General features: G+C 33.5%; 3 protein-coding genes across 3 annotated transcripts; 1 reads left to right on the forward strand and 2 right to left on the reverse strand.

Annotated features, from left to right (window-relative positions):
* The first annotated feature begins 2263 nt into the window (after nucleotides 1-2263).
* Nucleotides 2264-7124, forward strand: LOC101268860 (ninja-family protein AFP3). Its single transcript, XM_004237175.5, has 2 exons — nucleotides 2264-3504; nucleotides 6603-7124. The coding sequence occupies exons 1-2, from the start codon at nucleotides 2709-2711 to the stop codon at nucleotides 6959-6961; spliced, it is 1155 nt and encodes a 384-aa protein (XP_004237223.1). The 5' UTR covers nucleotides 2264-2708; the 3' UTR covers nucleotides 6962-7124.
* An 863-nt stretch (nucleotides 7125-7987) lies between these two features.
* On the reverse strand, nucleotides 7988-10534 carry LOC101268564 (probable LRR receptor-like serine/threonine-protein kinase RPK1). The gene has a single exon (XM_004237174.3). The coding sequence runs from the start codon at nucleotides 10399-10401 to the stop codon at nucleotides 8167-8169; it is 2235 nt and encodes a 744-aa protein (XP_004237222.3). The 5' UTR covers nucleotides 10402-10534; the 3' UTR covers nucleotides 7988-8166.
* A 1469-nt stretch (nucleotides 10535-12003) lies between these two features.
* Nucleotides 12004-16191, reverse strand: LOC104646800 (uncharacterized). The gene is made up of 5 exons (XM_069296888.1): nucleotides 16062-16191; nucleotides 15864-15913; nucleotides 14058-15018; nucleotides 12622-13179; nucleotides 12004-12469 (listed from the first exon to the last, which is right to left on the reverse strand). Exons 3-4 carry the CDS (start codon nucleotides 14927-14929, stop codon nucleotides 12732-12734), a joined length of 1320 nt encoding a protein of 439 aa, XP_069152989.1. The 5' UTR covers nucleotides 14930-15018; nucleotides 15864-15913; nucleotides 16062-16191; the 3' UTR covers nucleotides 12004-12469; nucleotides 12622-12731.
* Between the last annotated feature and the right edge of the window lie 330 nt (nucleotides 16192-16521).

The following is a 16521-nucleotide window of genomic DNA, read 5'->3' on the forward strand; positions in this document are numbered from 1 at the left end:
CTAACATAGATCAAGAAAGTTATCTTCAAAGAACGCAAATACCTTGTGATGGTTAATGTATGTATGTTTTTTCACCTTAACAAAATTCGAAAAATGATAACATTAACTATGTTTTTTCACCATGGTAATTCTTACGCACAATGTTGGACATATTAAGTCGACACTAAAATGAAGTTAAAAACACCTAAAATATATGAAAACTCACAAATTCTAAGTTTTTCATATCACAATACAATCTCTAATGGTTCCCATAAGGAGATTATTATAACTTAAATATAATAAATTTCTGCGCCCAAGAATTTTTCTCAAGCCATATTGCTAAATATTAGATTATTTGAAATATAATAACGCGTTAGATGAGGATCAGATTTATTTAAATCTCCTTTAATGAAAATTATTAATAAGGTAAAATTACTATTTATAAGTAACAATAGTAATTCGTCAATCAATAAAAAAGCTTCACCAAAGCCTTAAAATACTATATTCAATAGATATATATCACGTTAAAATATTATTACCTATGCCGCATAATATTCCTAAATAATATATCTAGCATTTCTTGTCCTTTTATTCCATCACATGAAAATAGTTACATATCCCAATTAGTGTTTTGCATATACTAATCGTTATTATTTTTTGTTCGTAATAATTTGATATCACGAAAAAAGTATATACATGAATACATCACAAATAACAGAAACTGGATTGAGACATTCTACATAAATTTTGATATGACAATTAAATTGTCTTTGATATTATCTCAAAATTTCGTGTTTTGTGAAATTAGAACAAACTATATCGTGACAACTTTTCACTTTATTCATGAAAAAAAAATCAAAATATCTTGATTTTCAATTAATTATGTGAAGACATTAAAATAACTAGCTTATTTATTCATAAAACCAGGCACAAGCCCACTAATTATTATCTTTGTGATCACGAACAATTCCCCCATCTTATTTAAAATAAGTCTAGCCTGATTTGAGAAGTGTTAATTCGATTCCACGTACAATTTTTAAATTATTTTTCCTATAATTTTAATTTTTATCAAATATTAACCAATTATTTTTTGTTCAAACATGAGCATGATTATGGATGGTGTATTTCTTACTAAAAATATCCAATATTTGACCAAATAGTGAGAAAAACATTATCAACCACGTGTCATGCCATGCTAAGTAGTACTCAAAAAAAAAAAAAACTTTCTTTATAATAAAATAAATAAAACTCCATTTTGGGAAAAGCATCAAATTATTCGAAAAGGACTGACCCCTTTTCCCTTCTTTTATTGACAACTCATCCTAAATTTTATTACAAAAAATAATAAAGAGAAAATAAAACAAAAAGATCCTCATTGACACGTGTCAATCTTTCATGTTGTCTCTCTTCATTACTTGACAAGTGTCTAACAACATTTTTCTTTCTCTTGATATTGCAAATTACTCCTTGAAGATATTGAAAATTCATCTTATCCCCCAATTAAAAGTTTCTCTAAGAAAAAAAGTATAGTTGTTGTTTTAAGATAGACAAACAAATATATCTCTTAATCCCAATTAAAATTTATTAATATTTGAATGATGAAAATAATGTTTTACAATTTTTGTTTTTGTCGAAATTTCATTGTTATATATCATGATTTTTAATAATTCTCATTGATGATATTTCTAATTTTAGTTCACCAATTGATAAAATAGTATCAAGAGATGAATTAGAATATCAAAAGAGGAATTACAAGTAAAACTACGTTCAATTCAATATTATTCTTATATATTCTGTCAAATTATACTTTCGAACTAAATAATTTCTGCCTTGTTTAAGTGCTAGTTATTTAGAGATTAGAAATTTATCTTCGCTTATTAGAAAGAGAGTACACATTCAGATGCTACAAACAAGATTCAATAAAAAGGATCGATCCAGACAACAAAAATCTAATAAATGTTATCCTAACAAATGAAGTTAAATGTATGACTGTTCACCTCTAAACGTTTGAAAGAAATCTAATAAATGTATTTCAAAATGATTCATATTTTAAAATAATTCGTCTAGACGACAAAAATGTAATAAATATTATCCTAACAAATGGAGTTAAATTCACTGTTAATAAATAATTATTCATCCTCAAACGTTCGAAAGAAAGATATTTGAAACTCGTAAATAAAAAATAGGTTTAAATTAGTATTTGAAATAGAATGGAGGGTGTTTTTGATATGATGAAACAAAGTTACATATAAAAGTTTGACACATGTGAGTGAGTACATCTAAAAATAGTCATAATTAAAACATCAATGTGTTGGAAAACTCTTTGATTAGAGACAGCACCAAAAAGGGACTATTCACTCCTACCCACGTGTCACCCTTCATCCTTACCAATTTCAGCCACTTGTCCTCTGAATACTACTTTCTTTGTCCCCTCCACACTCAAAAATCCATGCCCCATTTTCTTCATTCTTCCATTTTTAAATTTTTTTCTCTTCCTTGTTTTCTTCATTTTTCAGGCACCCCTTTTGCTGGAAACACAACATTCTCTTGTTACAGCTAACAGTTTTCTTGATTTGTATGACATCTTTAGTTGTTGTTGTTGTTTTTGCAATTCTTGATGAGGGGTTTTTGAAATTTAGTGTAAAGACTTGATCTTGGAGCTAAAATGCAGTTAAAGATTAGATTTTTCCATTTGGGTGTGGTTAAATTTGATCAACAAATGTTTAAAAATGCAGAAAGATGTGGAAAGAGTTGAGTTTGATAGTTCTTTTTTGGTGTATGGTGGTTTTACTATGGGTGATGCAGATGAGTGGAGGAGGAGGAGAAGTAGAGTGGAGATGGAGAATCTTTCATTGGATACAAGTAGAGATTTGTTGCAAAGATTTATGGGGATTTCAGAAAAATCTGAACTTGAGATTGTAGAGGATATAAATGAAGATGAGTTGAATCTTGGGTTGTCATTAGGTGGTAGATTTGGTGTTGATAAGAGTTCATCAAATTTATTGGTGAGGTCTTCTTCTATAGCTGCTTGTTTGCCAACAGTTAGAGATGATGATGCAGTGGCCGTATCATCATCATTATCACAATCAGTGAGTTGTAATCCTAGTTTAGTGAGAACTTCTTCATTGCCAGTGGAGACAGAGTTAGAATGGAGGAAAAGGAAGGAATTGCAGAGTTTGAGAAGGATGGAGGCTAAGAGGAGAAGATCAGAGAAAGTACAGAGGAATTTAAGGGGTGAGAAATGTATGGAAGATGAAAATAGAGGGACTGATCAGATGAATTTGAGAGGTGGTAATAATAATAATAATAAAAAAAAATTGGAGAAAGAACAGTTCTTGGCTACTGCAAGAAAGTTTGGTTGTAAGTTACCAACATTGGCTGCTTTGGGGGCTGATGATATGGCAATGGCAAAAGGGAAAGAAAGTTACTTGCAAGAAAAAAAGAAACCAGCATCACAAGGGTCAATGGAATCCCAAGGTGGTTGTTCTTCAAGTATATCTGAATTGGAAAGCAAACCTGCACAAGGTATTGGCAAATCATTTATGAGTTTAACTTGTATGTATATACTGATTTACTTATTCATTATATGCTACTTTGTTACTATTGTTTACTATCAGTTGCTAAGAGTTGAGAATCAGATAGAATTGGAATTTTGTTACTAGTACTCTCTCCGTCCCAATTTAAGGTCTTAGTTTGACTGAGTGTGATCTTGTGATTTTAAAGTTAAAGATGTGTATAATTGTGTTGTTAAACTTTCCATGTAAGATGTTGGAATCGTAAAACTTACTAAATCTAGAAAGAACACTCTTTTTGTGAGAGTATGCGTAAATTGGGACAGAGGGAGTACTACATTTTACTTTGACATTGAACTCTTGATCCTTCTTCGAGTAGTCTATTTTTGGCTAAAAAGGGGTGTTATCATATGTTACATTACTGTGGTGGAACAAGTCTAGTGCTTATTGTTGAATTTTGCTGTCAAGATCCTTAATATCTTGTCTTTTACTTTTATCCATACCAACATGCATGTGTTCTTTCTAATTGTTATTTGCCATGTTCTTGATTCCAGAGATGTTTTTATTGCACTGCCTTCTACTGGTGACATCTTAAGAGTTGTCGTTTGCGTCAAGTATTTTGGAGGTACTTTTTAGTCTGTCATAGTTATAGAGCTAGAAATTCAATTTTTTAAGTTCTAAATTTTAGAATTACGACTTCAAGGGCAAGGGCGGAAAATTTTCTAGGTGGCTTTTGGATTTCTCTTGTGCATGCCACAAAGAAGATTTCATATCCTAAGAAATGGAAAATAATAATAATAATAATGTACCCTTAAGTACTTTATGAAATGCTCAAGATAAACAAGTTGGTGTGGTTGATAAACAAACTAGGCTCAAATTAATATACTCCTTTCTTTTAATTCTCGTGGTTGTTTGATGTAGTACTAGTAGGTTAGAAGTTTTCATAAATTAATATATAGTGATATGGAGTTTCCTCTATTGAAGTAATTTTCAACCACTATTTAATGCTTGTTCACTACTACTTATCTTATATAACTATAAAATTAGCTTTGACATCTTAGACACCATAGGCGTTAAAGCATTGTCATATGACAGGAAAGGAGTATGACATTGGAGAGTTTGGCTCGCACATTTATCATCTCTTAGATACCTTTACATGACGAAAGAAGAATCTTTTATTGGTGCGACAAAGGAAAACATAAGACACAGTAAACAACGTAGGTTGGTTGGTAGAGAGTTAATTTGCTGGCAATATATGGTGAAGTAACCTTTCTATATGGTTAAATTTCTCTTCTTTATCCCGCAGTCAACTCTGCATGGTTAGTTCAGTCTAATAAGTTCTTTTTTCAAGTCCAAGAAATTCTTTAGCTTTATCTCGCTCTGGGGCTAACATTCAACAATTTTGTACTAAAATATAGCAGGTGTTTATATAGGTAAACAGACCAGATATTGTGGATTATTCAATCACATCAGATGCTTCTTGCTTCTTGTTCACTTTAGATTTGCAAGTTCTGATATCTAAGCATTTATCATTCCTATAATATCGTAACATCTGATGACTTCACTTGCTTGTTTCTTGCTTCTCATTTTCATTCAATATGTTTCTGCATGGGGTTTTTGTTTTTTCCATTTTGGTCGGTTCTCTTTCTGTTGGGTACGAATAAGAAACCTCCAATGCTTACGCTGTCCAATAATAGATCTTCCAAGCAAACATCTAGAGATGGTGTTCGACATGCTAATTCTGGAACGATGTGATTCAAAAGTTAATTAGTCATTTTATGGGGCAAAAGCTCGTACAAAAATGCTAAAAAGATGAGCTTTATGATGTTCTTTTATACCATGCAAAACAAAATAAAAATTGAAGTTGTTCGCGGCTTGCTTCGATGGAAAATCTCCGTAAGTTGAAACAGGTGCATTTTTCTAATAGAGCTCTTTCTGACCAAAAGTTCCATAAACGGTATGTGTTATCATTTTCCGAGGTTCGTGTGTTAAGACTATCACTATCACTATCATTAGGTCTTTGATGATATTAATCATGGGAACTTGTTTATGATGTGTCTCATCTGGTGGAAAAGTCGAAGTGCCTTTATCGAACTACATTTTGTGAACAGATTTCGGATCAGTAATACTATTCAATCCCTAATTTCCAGTAGAAGTATATTCAATTGTTTATTTCCATATCAAGTATAATTTCCTGAAAATTTTCCAATTGTTATGTCGAGGAGGAGCCGATCAAAGATCCTTCTGCTTCCTCGCTCAGCTAGCTGCTCATCTTATGGCTATGGAAGCACTCAATATAAGCTGGCTTGCCTCCTTTGGCCACGTATACCTATTCCATTTTCTGGAACATATAATGATCTTAACTTGTAGTTGCTGATTAACAGAAACCATAAGTCATTCTCTTGCTCATTTTACAATTGCCGTGACCTATTTGGCTAGACGTCCGTAGTTTCTCCAGTACTAAAGCTTAAAACTGGATTTTGGATGATCAGATTTATTTCATTATACCTTTGTAGTCTTTAGAAAAGAGTCAACTGATGGGATGCCGGGAGGAGATGAGCTGATAGCAGTAGTCATTTATGAGTCTTTACGTTTTTGACTGACGGGATCTTCCAAAGTCTAGTAACTTTGCATGTTAGCCTTTTTGTGATTGCTCATGCACTTCCCTTCCTGATGTTGTTATAACTAAGTTATGGAGTTAATAATTAAATTAAGGGTCACCCATATAGGTGTTAAAATGGAAAATAGGTGTTGTTCAAACAAAAGATGCTGTGTTTAAATACACATTTCCCTTTCCTTTAACGACACTTTCTTTTCGTTCTAAAAAAAATATGATCAAAGCAGAGAAAACAGACAATTATCTATTTCCAAAGGTTCCTGTGAAGTTCTCGTGTAGAATCTTCTGCAAAACGTGTTGGAACAACCCACTGTAACAGGTACGATCATAGACTAACGTGATTCGTATGGTATACTTTGTGTGTTTATGACATACAATTGCACTACTTGTACTACTCATGAAATGTACACCATGATCCTGTGATTTGTCTTTCCATCGTTGCTTTCTCTTTGTTCTTCCAATACATCGACAAATAAAACATTCCTTGCTTGCAGGATCAGCTGACGCAAGCCCTTCTAGTATCCAATCATTACATAAAGATCTTGGAAGCAGAACACTAGGAGGAGAGGTGGAAACTAGTCCATCTAACACAACGAGAAGTCGAGTGCAGGAAAGTGAGGCAAAAGCATTGGGCGACATGCCATGTGTTTTCGCAAAAGGAGATGGTCCTAATGGAAGGAGAATAGATGGTATATTATACAAGTATGGTAAGGGAGAAGAGATCAGAATTATGTGTGTGTGTCATGGAAGTTTTCTTTCACCAGCTGAGTTTGTGAAGCATGCTGGAGGCAGCGACATCGCGAACCCTCTCAAGCATATAGTTATAAAACCCAATCCTTCTTCCTTTCCATGAGGCACAAAATGCATCATGCAAAACAGTAACTGTGACCCCTTTTTCCCTTTCCTTGTTTCTCTTAATCTTTCTCATCATGAGGACTTAACTTATAGGTATGTATTTTACTTGTGCACATTTTTCTAATGAAATATGGAGCAATGGTATTTGAGCATTGTCATAAGAGATTTCAGGTTGCTGGTGTAAAATTGAAGTTTACTGAGGAGTACTTATTACTATTCTGGTGTCGATAAGTTCATGTCGGATTATTTTGCATGTTTTGGAGGATTTAATGCGAGTGAGATAATATCTTTGAAAAAATTCGAACAACATGACAATTCATCTTAGGTGGAACAAGCAATTCAATTATGGTTCATTACATCAGAAATAATTTTTAGCGATAGATTAATTAATAATAATAGTTTAGTTGTCGTTAAATATGAGATAAATACTATTCACAATTATGTGTTAGCACTCTTTGTAGGTGAGGCTAAAACTCATAGTGATACGAATCTAGATATCTAATAGTATTTAACTAATATCGTTAAAGATTTTAGTATTTTTTTATTGAAGTATATATTTATTGTACTTATATTTTTTCATTGTTCTAGTAATAAATGGGTTACAGTGAATTTAGCTCAAGCAATTAATTTGTAAAATTTGAATTTTAGAAAAATCAATATGCATATTTAATATCAATCGATAATACTTGAAAACAATACAAACTATTTATTACAGTAAATAAAGTCTTTTCAGTCTTACAAAGAGAGAAAAATGATTGCTGACATAAATGATAATTTCCTGTTTCACTTAACTTTGGTTAGTTTCTCATATTTGGATATTAAACTATAATTTTGGTCAAAGTAAAATCTGGTTGACTCTCGAAATTCTAATTATACCACATAAATTGAGATAAAAAAAAGCTAATAATTTCATTATTTTTCGATTGGTCGTCAATTTTTTATCACAACCTTTCATTTATTCGAATTTGAGATCAGTTATACTTCACTGATTCTTGTAAAAGCTGAGTTTATTTCATTATATATGTTTAGTACATGAACTAAACTGTGCAGTCAATGACTTGACACAATAACTGTAATGATTTTATGTAAAACATAACATCATATATCATTTATCCATCAGTATATAAAACTTTAAACTAAAACTATGCATAAAAAAAGGCATAATTAAACTATTAAGAGTCTTTTAAGTTACTTTCTCTATACTTATTCTTCGATGATGGATGAATCCAGAATCTCCATTGTTCTAAGGTTTTCAGGTTGAAGATTCTTCAGCTGCTCGACGACTTGAATCATCCTCGGCCTGTCAGGAAGGTCTGCTGTACACTTCACAGCCAAATGCAGCATAGCCTTCAACTTTTCCTCAGAATCTGGTTCCCATAGACTTGTATAGAAGATATCCTCTATCTTGTCATCGCGCAGCATCATGTTTGCCCACGAAACAATGTTGAATCCGTCCTCATAAGCAGCAAAAGAAGGATCTAATGCTCGTTTGTCTGAGAGAAGCTCTAGCAGGACGACACCATAGCTGTAAACATCAGCCCTGTCAGACACACGACTTGTTAAGGCGTATTCTGGTGCAACATAACCAAATGTTCCTGCTACAGCTGTGTTGCTGCTGGTGCCTGTTCCCATGATCCTTGATAAACCAAAATCGGACAAATAAGCGTTTAACTCATTGTCCAATAGGATATTGCTAGGCTTGATATCCCGGTGTATAATACGTGGATCACACTGATCATGTAGAAATGATATAGCTAAACCAATGTCCAGGGAAATTTTATGCAACACTTTATAGTTAAAAACTCTGCTCGCCCTCTCGAGTATGTATTTCTCCAAGTTGCCTCCTGGGAGAAAGTTGTATACAAGGAACATATCAGTGGCACTTCTATAATACCCAATCAGTGTAATGAGATTTGGGTGATTTATGCTTCCGAGGGTCTGAATTTCTGCCTCGAACTGAATAGTTCCGTCAACTGTTTCAGTTAGGAGCCTCTTAACAGCCAGTGTAAGTTCAGAGGAGATTTCTACCCTATAGGTGGAACCAAAACCACCAGTCCCAATGCAATAGCTCCAGCTAAAGTTTCTAGTAGCCTGAACAATTTTTTCATAAGTTAAAACTACTCCAACGTCATTGAATATTGTAATATTGCTTACATCTGGTGATACCGAGTCCTCAACTCTAGGAACTGATGGTGGCTCCTCCTTTCCGTTCTTACACAAGGAAACGAGGACAGCAAGAGCAACAACAAAAGCAAGAGCTACAGATACTGCAACAGTAATCTCTAAGGCAGCAAGTCCTTTCTCATCATTTCTAGACTGATTAGACCCTTGTGGAGGAGCTGCAACACGTTGAGACTCATTCGATTGTTGACTCATCGGTGGTGCTAAAGCCAACGACATCCTTGGGGTGACTGTTAGAGAAGAGTTTCCAACAAAGCTACACCTTCTTATCGTCTTATTTTCTGATGAAAATGATAAGTTGTTGAATAAGAGGTTGCATACATGAAGTGCTGTCAAATTTCCCAAACTTGAGGGAATCTCACCAGTAAATGAATTGTTGTTAAGCAATAGAACTTCAAGCTTCCGAAGCCCTCCAAGCTCAGAAGGGATCACACCAGAAAATTTGTTCGAGTTCAACAAAACTGTCCTTAAGTGGCTACATTTCCCCAATACACGCGGAATTTCCCCTTGTAGGAAATTAAATGACAGATCTAAATGCTCAAGATCCCTGCATTTATATCCAAAGTTGACAGGAACACGTCCAATCAATCGATTAGACGACAAATTCAGCACCTTTAACTTCTCAAAACCACCAATGAACCCTGGAATGACATCATTTACACCATTTCCTGCTAAAATCAACACACTCAAACACCTACATTTTGCTAGAGAAGGTGGAAACCTCCCTACAATTCTGTTGAATCCCAAGTTCAGAACTCTCAGCTTTCTCAACCTCGTAAAATTATAGCTCGAAAAATCCCCCTGAATGGCATTCCCTTGCACATCAAGAACTTCAAGATTCTGTAATTCCCATATCTGAACAGGAATTTCACCAGAAAGATCATGAAATGGAAGAGACAAAACCCGAAGCTCCTCGAGATATGCAACAGCATGAGACAGATTCCCAACAAGTTTATTAGTATTGTTACCTTTGATTCTCAACTCTGAAACTCTTGATGAATTCGCGTTGCACGACACTCCATACCAAGAACAGTAGCTGGAATTGTCTGATTTCCAGCTCAACAATATCCCAAAAGGATCAATGAATGATTTCTTGATTTTCAACAAAGCCATTTTCTCAGAAACAACAAAAACTTCATCTTTTCCATAAGCTGAAAATGGAAAAGAAGAGAAAGCAAATGCCATCAAGAACAAAATCAAGATTCTTGAAACCTGCATTTGCATTGTCATTAACACAACCCCAGATGTCAAAATCATGTCTTTAAGCCTCAGTTTTCAAATTCAAACACAAAGAAACAATCTTTTTGGAAGAAAAAAAAAAGATTCTTGTATTTGACACTACAAAAAAGAAGAAACAAATATGAGATTTCTTCTTCTTCTTCTTTTACTAGTGAAGAACTGCTCTAATGTGATATGTTTTGTTTTCAAACATGTGTTATTTATACTGTGAGTAGATCTTCATTGGGTCCAAAAGTGGACTTTTAGAAGCTTTCCAGGGTCTCTCATACTTTTAGTCGTAACGTAACGTTTTTCTAAAGTCAATTTGACCAGTTTTTAGACTATATTAAATTACGTTAACTTGATTTTTTAAAAATAAACATTTATATACTTAAAAATCATATAGAAAATACTATAAAATGTAAAGTAAAAATTCGTATTAATATAATGGAAAAAAACATTTAAAAAGGATTAGTCAAAAGTTCATATAGTTTGACGGTAGAATATAAGAGAGGAACGTTTCATTGATCGAATGGTTTTTGACGTTGTCCAATGATAACTCTCCATGTGGACTCACGGAACGTCCTCATTGGTCGATTATTTTGGAAAAAAAAAAACAAAATTAGAGGGGAAAATAAGATTTGCCTTTTTTAGGATTGAAATTTTTTTGGGAAAATTGAATTTACTTCCTTTGAAAAAAAAAGAAAGAGGAAAGATGATATGCTTCATAGATGCTACTTACTGAAAAAATTAACTAGAAGAAAGTGATTAATTAACATAAAAAAAACTGGAAAAAAGGAAAGATTGTGAATAAAATGGCAAAAAATAATAAATATTTTTTGATTGTTACCAAATGGGAATATGGAATGTAAAAGCCAGTTTCATTAATATAAATTCTTGTAAATTAGTGTAATTGAGACAGATCATGTTATTTAATATTTGTTACCAAATCTGAAAAGAGGAAAAAACTTAGTCAAGTTAATTCAGCTCATGTATAACATTTTTCGTATTTCATTTATATGTATCATTGTGTTTAATTTACCTAGAACATGTTTGAATTTAGTTAGTTTAAGTTATTTTTTAGTGTTTGAGTATTTGATTTTAAGTTAAAATTAAAAAAAAAAAGTCAAAAGTTAATTCAAACATATCACTAAATTCTTTTCTAGGATATTGATGGAACTACTTGTTGAATGAACTTACACTTGTATTTAATATAATTGAGACGTTCTTATAATTATATCTATTTGTTCAGTTACATATTAATCGATGGATTTCAATTAACAGTGTTGTAATATTTTACTTTAATCGAGAAAGAATGTGAAGTTTAGGTTTTGGTGAACGTCATTTTGAAGCATTAAAAAATTAATGACTTAAGATTTAAAAGTGGAGGTTAGAAATAACAAAGTTTTGACACGATATAGTAAATAGATTAATTGATTAACTAGGGTTCTCCGGAGAACAACGCCAAAAATTTACTTCACTTGGTCAAGAGGTATTTGTGGTAAGAAAAGATTCATAATCGATAGAGATTAGTTAGAATTCGACTTTAGACTTTTTAGATGAGGTTATATTACAACAATCACATTTCCTTTTCATCATGATCAATTACGTATAGACATTTTTTCTCCAATCAGCTACAAATTATATATATATATAAAAGGAACTTGTTATTTGGTAAATAAAAAAACTTATAACATGAGTGGAAATACAAATTGTGTCATTTAAACTCCTAATATACTAGCATTAGTGCAAAAGAAAAGATTGCACTACCTCTCTATGTTCTCCCTTGCAACCATATCTTGTCCCAACTTGAAAAGGGAAAGAAATGAACTAAGTAAACCTCCTCACTTGCCTATATACAGACACTAAAAGTATCAAAATATTGGATATTGTTTAATCCTTGAGTACTAGAGCACATTCTACAGCATGCTAGCAGATTTAATGAATGAATCGGACGTAGAAGGAGGGGCTACATGATATTAAGCATTCACATTCTCAGCAACATCTAGAGCGCGGTTGAAAGAAGGGCACGAACCACACGAACCAAGAGATCGAGGTTGAATGGGTTATAATGGTGCTTAGGTTATCCTTTTCCTCATCCTTCAAACTGCACAGAATGAAAAAAAGTTGGTCTTATCAGATATCTACAATGAACCGTTATATAGAAAGAATCGTTGGAATGTGATCACTACATGTCAATATCATGTCGTTAGATGAAGTTGAAATGTCACAGAGTAAATGAAAAAGAGGTATGTATACCTGGAAAGATGGGATCATGTAATAGTTCCCTCAAAGTAGAATGCGCGGCTATAGTGCAGTACAGAGCTTTTCCAGGTCAGGCACTTGTAATTGCTATGTTAGATTGGATATTAGCAGCAGCAGCGCAGCGAGGTTAAACACTTGCATTTGCAACTCGGCCATTTGCAGCAGCCAACAGGCATGCTTGGCCACTTACAAGAGCAACTTGAGAAGGTTGGACACTTAAAAGAGCAACTCGAGCAGCTTAACCACTCACAAGACCAGCTCGAACAGCTTGGCCACTTACAAGAGCAACTTGAGCAGCTAAACCACTTACAGGAGCAGCTTGGCCACTTAAAAGAGCAACTCGAGCAGCTTAACCACTTACAAGAGCAACTTGAGCAGCTTGGCCACTTAAAAGAGCAACTCGAACAGCTTAACCACTTAAAAGAGCAACTTGGCCACTTACAAGCGCAACTTAAGCAGCTTAACCACTTACAGGAGCAACCTGAGCACTTCAACGAGCAGCTTGACAAACAACTACAAGAACAACATGACCACCAAGAAGACTTCTTTTCCCTACATAGACAGTTTGTATTCTATATCAGCTAAATCACAATATTAGGGAAGTAGGAACTTCCATTTGCATATCCATGTACTCAAATAGGACACACTAAATACTAGTCCATGAGACATCAAAGAATACGCGTGAACAGAGAAACCTAAAATTGCCAATTTCTTTAGACCAAAACCCGTTGCATCAATACCTGACTGGCCATGATATCTTATTTTGATACAAAACTACCTTATTAGTTGAGGTTTCTTATACAACAACAACAGCAAAAACCAGCATGCAAATAAATTAAGCAGATATTATTTGTAGTACAGAAAAAGTACGGATATTTTTCTTGTTAAAGCAAAGAGATCCTCTAATTGGAAATTTTGTAATACCTTTCAAGCTAAGTTAATTGGCCATATTAAATGAAGCACTTTAAGTTTCTTCTCAAGCCAAGTTTGTCACCAATTTTTGTAATCAATAATCCTTAGCTTGGATAGCCAGTTACAAATATGGTCTGATGCATTTTACTGTCAAATCTTTCTAGACAATGTTAAATGACACAGAACTTTGTCTGTCTGTATTCTTGTTCTGTCATCTGCTACCAAACACATATTAGCGATAGTCGCCTCTGTGTATTCGTGTACTATAAGTACCGACAAGCTGCATTTTGAACATTCTTCTTGAAGTGTATTGATTGTGGCGTTTGTGTATAGTTCAACTTTACGTTAATAGAGGTGCTGTGTTTATATGTATATATACATTAAATAAAAAACACTTAACTAACAAATAAACAACTAAGCAGATTGTTTCTTTGTTCAACTCAGGAAAAACCCAAGGAACTAAATGCATGTGCGAAACATTTATTAGCAAAAAAAAAGGAAAGGAGAACATTACTCACATAGGAGCGGCAGAACACGTGCCATTTCCATCAGAAGGGCGAACAACGTTGCCCCTAAAGCATACATTTCCATCGGGGTAGCCAAGTGCAGCAGAACGGATTATGCTCTCCCCTAGTTTCATTTCCTCTCTAAAACAGACTATTCTCTTTGTTGCTTCATCTGAACTTCCTGTTGCTGATGGTTTGTTTACGACATTTACTTTCCTTTCTTTATCAAACGTCTTTTTCTTATATTCTCCTCCTTTTGTAATTGGCAAAGTCTGCCTAAACCTCGTTAGCTCAGACTTATTGTTTTTTTCATTTTTGTCTACTTCTGCACCATTGTCTCGTTTTCTGTCCCTTTTCAAATCTCCATCAGTCATCGCAATATCATTCCTTGCAGAACTACCACTTCCAGGACTGTGTATACTGAACAATGATTCGATAGAAGCAGCGCTCCAAACCTTAGAGGATGAAGCCTTACTCCCAAAAACGGATGAGGGAATTCTATTGGGATCAAAACCTGCCTTCCGTTCCATCACCTGTATAGAAGGAGATTGTGATATCGTCGAGAATTCAGATTCATTAGTGACATCTGAAACCTGTGAGGTGGAACTTGTAGATGTCGTTTTCGAGGATTCATTCAATTGATTACATGTAACCCTTTGAGATAGAAGTTTTGCATCAGAATGAGATTTGGAAGATGCTACACCTGATGAGGCTGAGGTGAATATTATTTTTGGAACCACTTGGATGTAATCATCCGAAGAACCATCTGACGAGGTAGTCGAGACGGAAGGGGAATATTCTGAAGTCTTAGAAGATCTTGTTACACTTTCATTTGATGTGGTATCTCCATCTCGTCTTCCTATACTCTCTTGGTCAGAATCCATGAGTAAAGTTGGCGGAACAAAGGCCTCAGCTTTTTTTTCGGTTACTGGTGCATCTGTTGTCGCCTCCACTTACATATTTACGTCCATTACTGAAAACACAATCAAAAATCACCTTTAGAATACCATCTACTAAGACGCGTAAAGAGATTTCAGTTAAAACAAAACAACCGGGGACACACACAAAGATGCATTGTTGTTTAAAGGGTAATGTAACATTCATAACAAGCATCATTTAACGCGTAAATCCAACTTGCAATTCTCGCATCTCAAATAGGTCCACTCGAGAGGGACAGCACGACCACCATTTCTCAGGTTCAGCTACTATATATCGTAGCTTTTTAATGCAGAATGGTGAAGTTATTATTATAATCTAAATTGCGAGGACTCATAACTTACAATACCACACCAGACGTTTGAAGAATCTGACACACACATGTTAGACTTTTTTGAGGAGTCTGAGCAACATAGATTATAACATAATGCACATGGACGATAAAAGAATCGCATTTGAAAAAAAAAAAGGATCGCATATTTACTCCATCATGAGGGATTGCATTTCATCCACACACAAAATTTTAAATGGTGTTTAATATGTTTTCAAATTTACAAACATACCATAACCACCATTTTACATTTCATAATTTCTCCACAATCAAGATGGAACACAATTAACAACTTCAATCGCCTCGGATCTTGGAACCCCACCCTTCGTCAGATTCTCCAAAAATGCATTACTTTTCGAGAATTCAATACACGTCAAACAACATTTTTGGAGGATTCGAGCAAACATAGACGACTATACACCCTATAGAAGTTCCCTTCACAAACTTTACCAAATTTTAACAAAAACTGAGTTTTAATAAAACACAGAAATCACTTTAAGGAATTATAATCAACAATTAAATAATATGTGACACAAAAAAAAAATATTTACCTCACATGAAACAGCTCCAATAAACTCTGTTTCACAAAAAAATCAATTCCCTGAAGAAAAATATAATTATTATCAACATGATTAAATCACAAAAAGATATAAAAAAATTGAAAAAAAAATGAAAGCATTAAGCCAAAAACATTAATGATCAAAAGCAAGAAAAGGAACAACAAAAAAAAAACTTGAAATGGGAATTACCTGATTGAAATAAAATTAAACAGAGTAATACAATTTGAATTTTTGTTTCTGAATATTCATACAATTTAAGGATTAGGGTTTTGGAGAAAAAAAAAATGAGAGAGAAGAAATCTAATTAGTTTCGATTTCTAATATTTCCTAAAAATAACTAACTTATTTATATTCTGTTTGGCGCCAACAATATTCTAATAATATTGTTGTATCACGTGATATACACGTGCATAATAACACATAAATAGTAAATATATCTCGATGGCTAATATTTGTTTTACTTTTCGATTCTTTCCTTTTAAACATATATTTATTTTAATTTTTCACATGATAATTTTAATATCATATTAAATTAAAATTAAATAATAAATTGAAATCGAAAAAGTTTGATTGATCAATATTTGTGTGACCATGATACTGTCATAGGAATCTCAAAATAACAAAGATAATATTTTTCATGAACTTTTTC

Source organism: Solanum lycopersicum, chromosome 4, assembly GCF_036512215.1.
Source record: "Solanum lycopersicum chromosome 4, SLM_r2.1".
NCBI lineage: Eukaryota > Viridiplantae > Streptophyta > Magnoliopsida > Solanales > Solanaceae > Solanum > Solanum lycopersicum.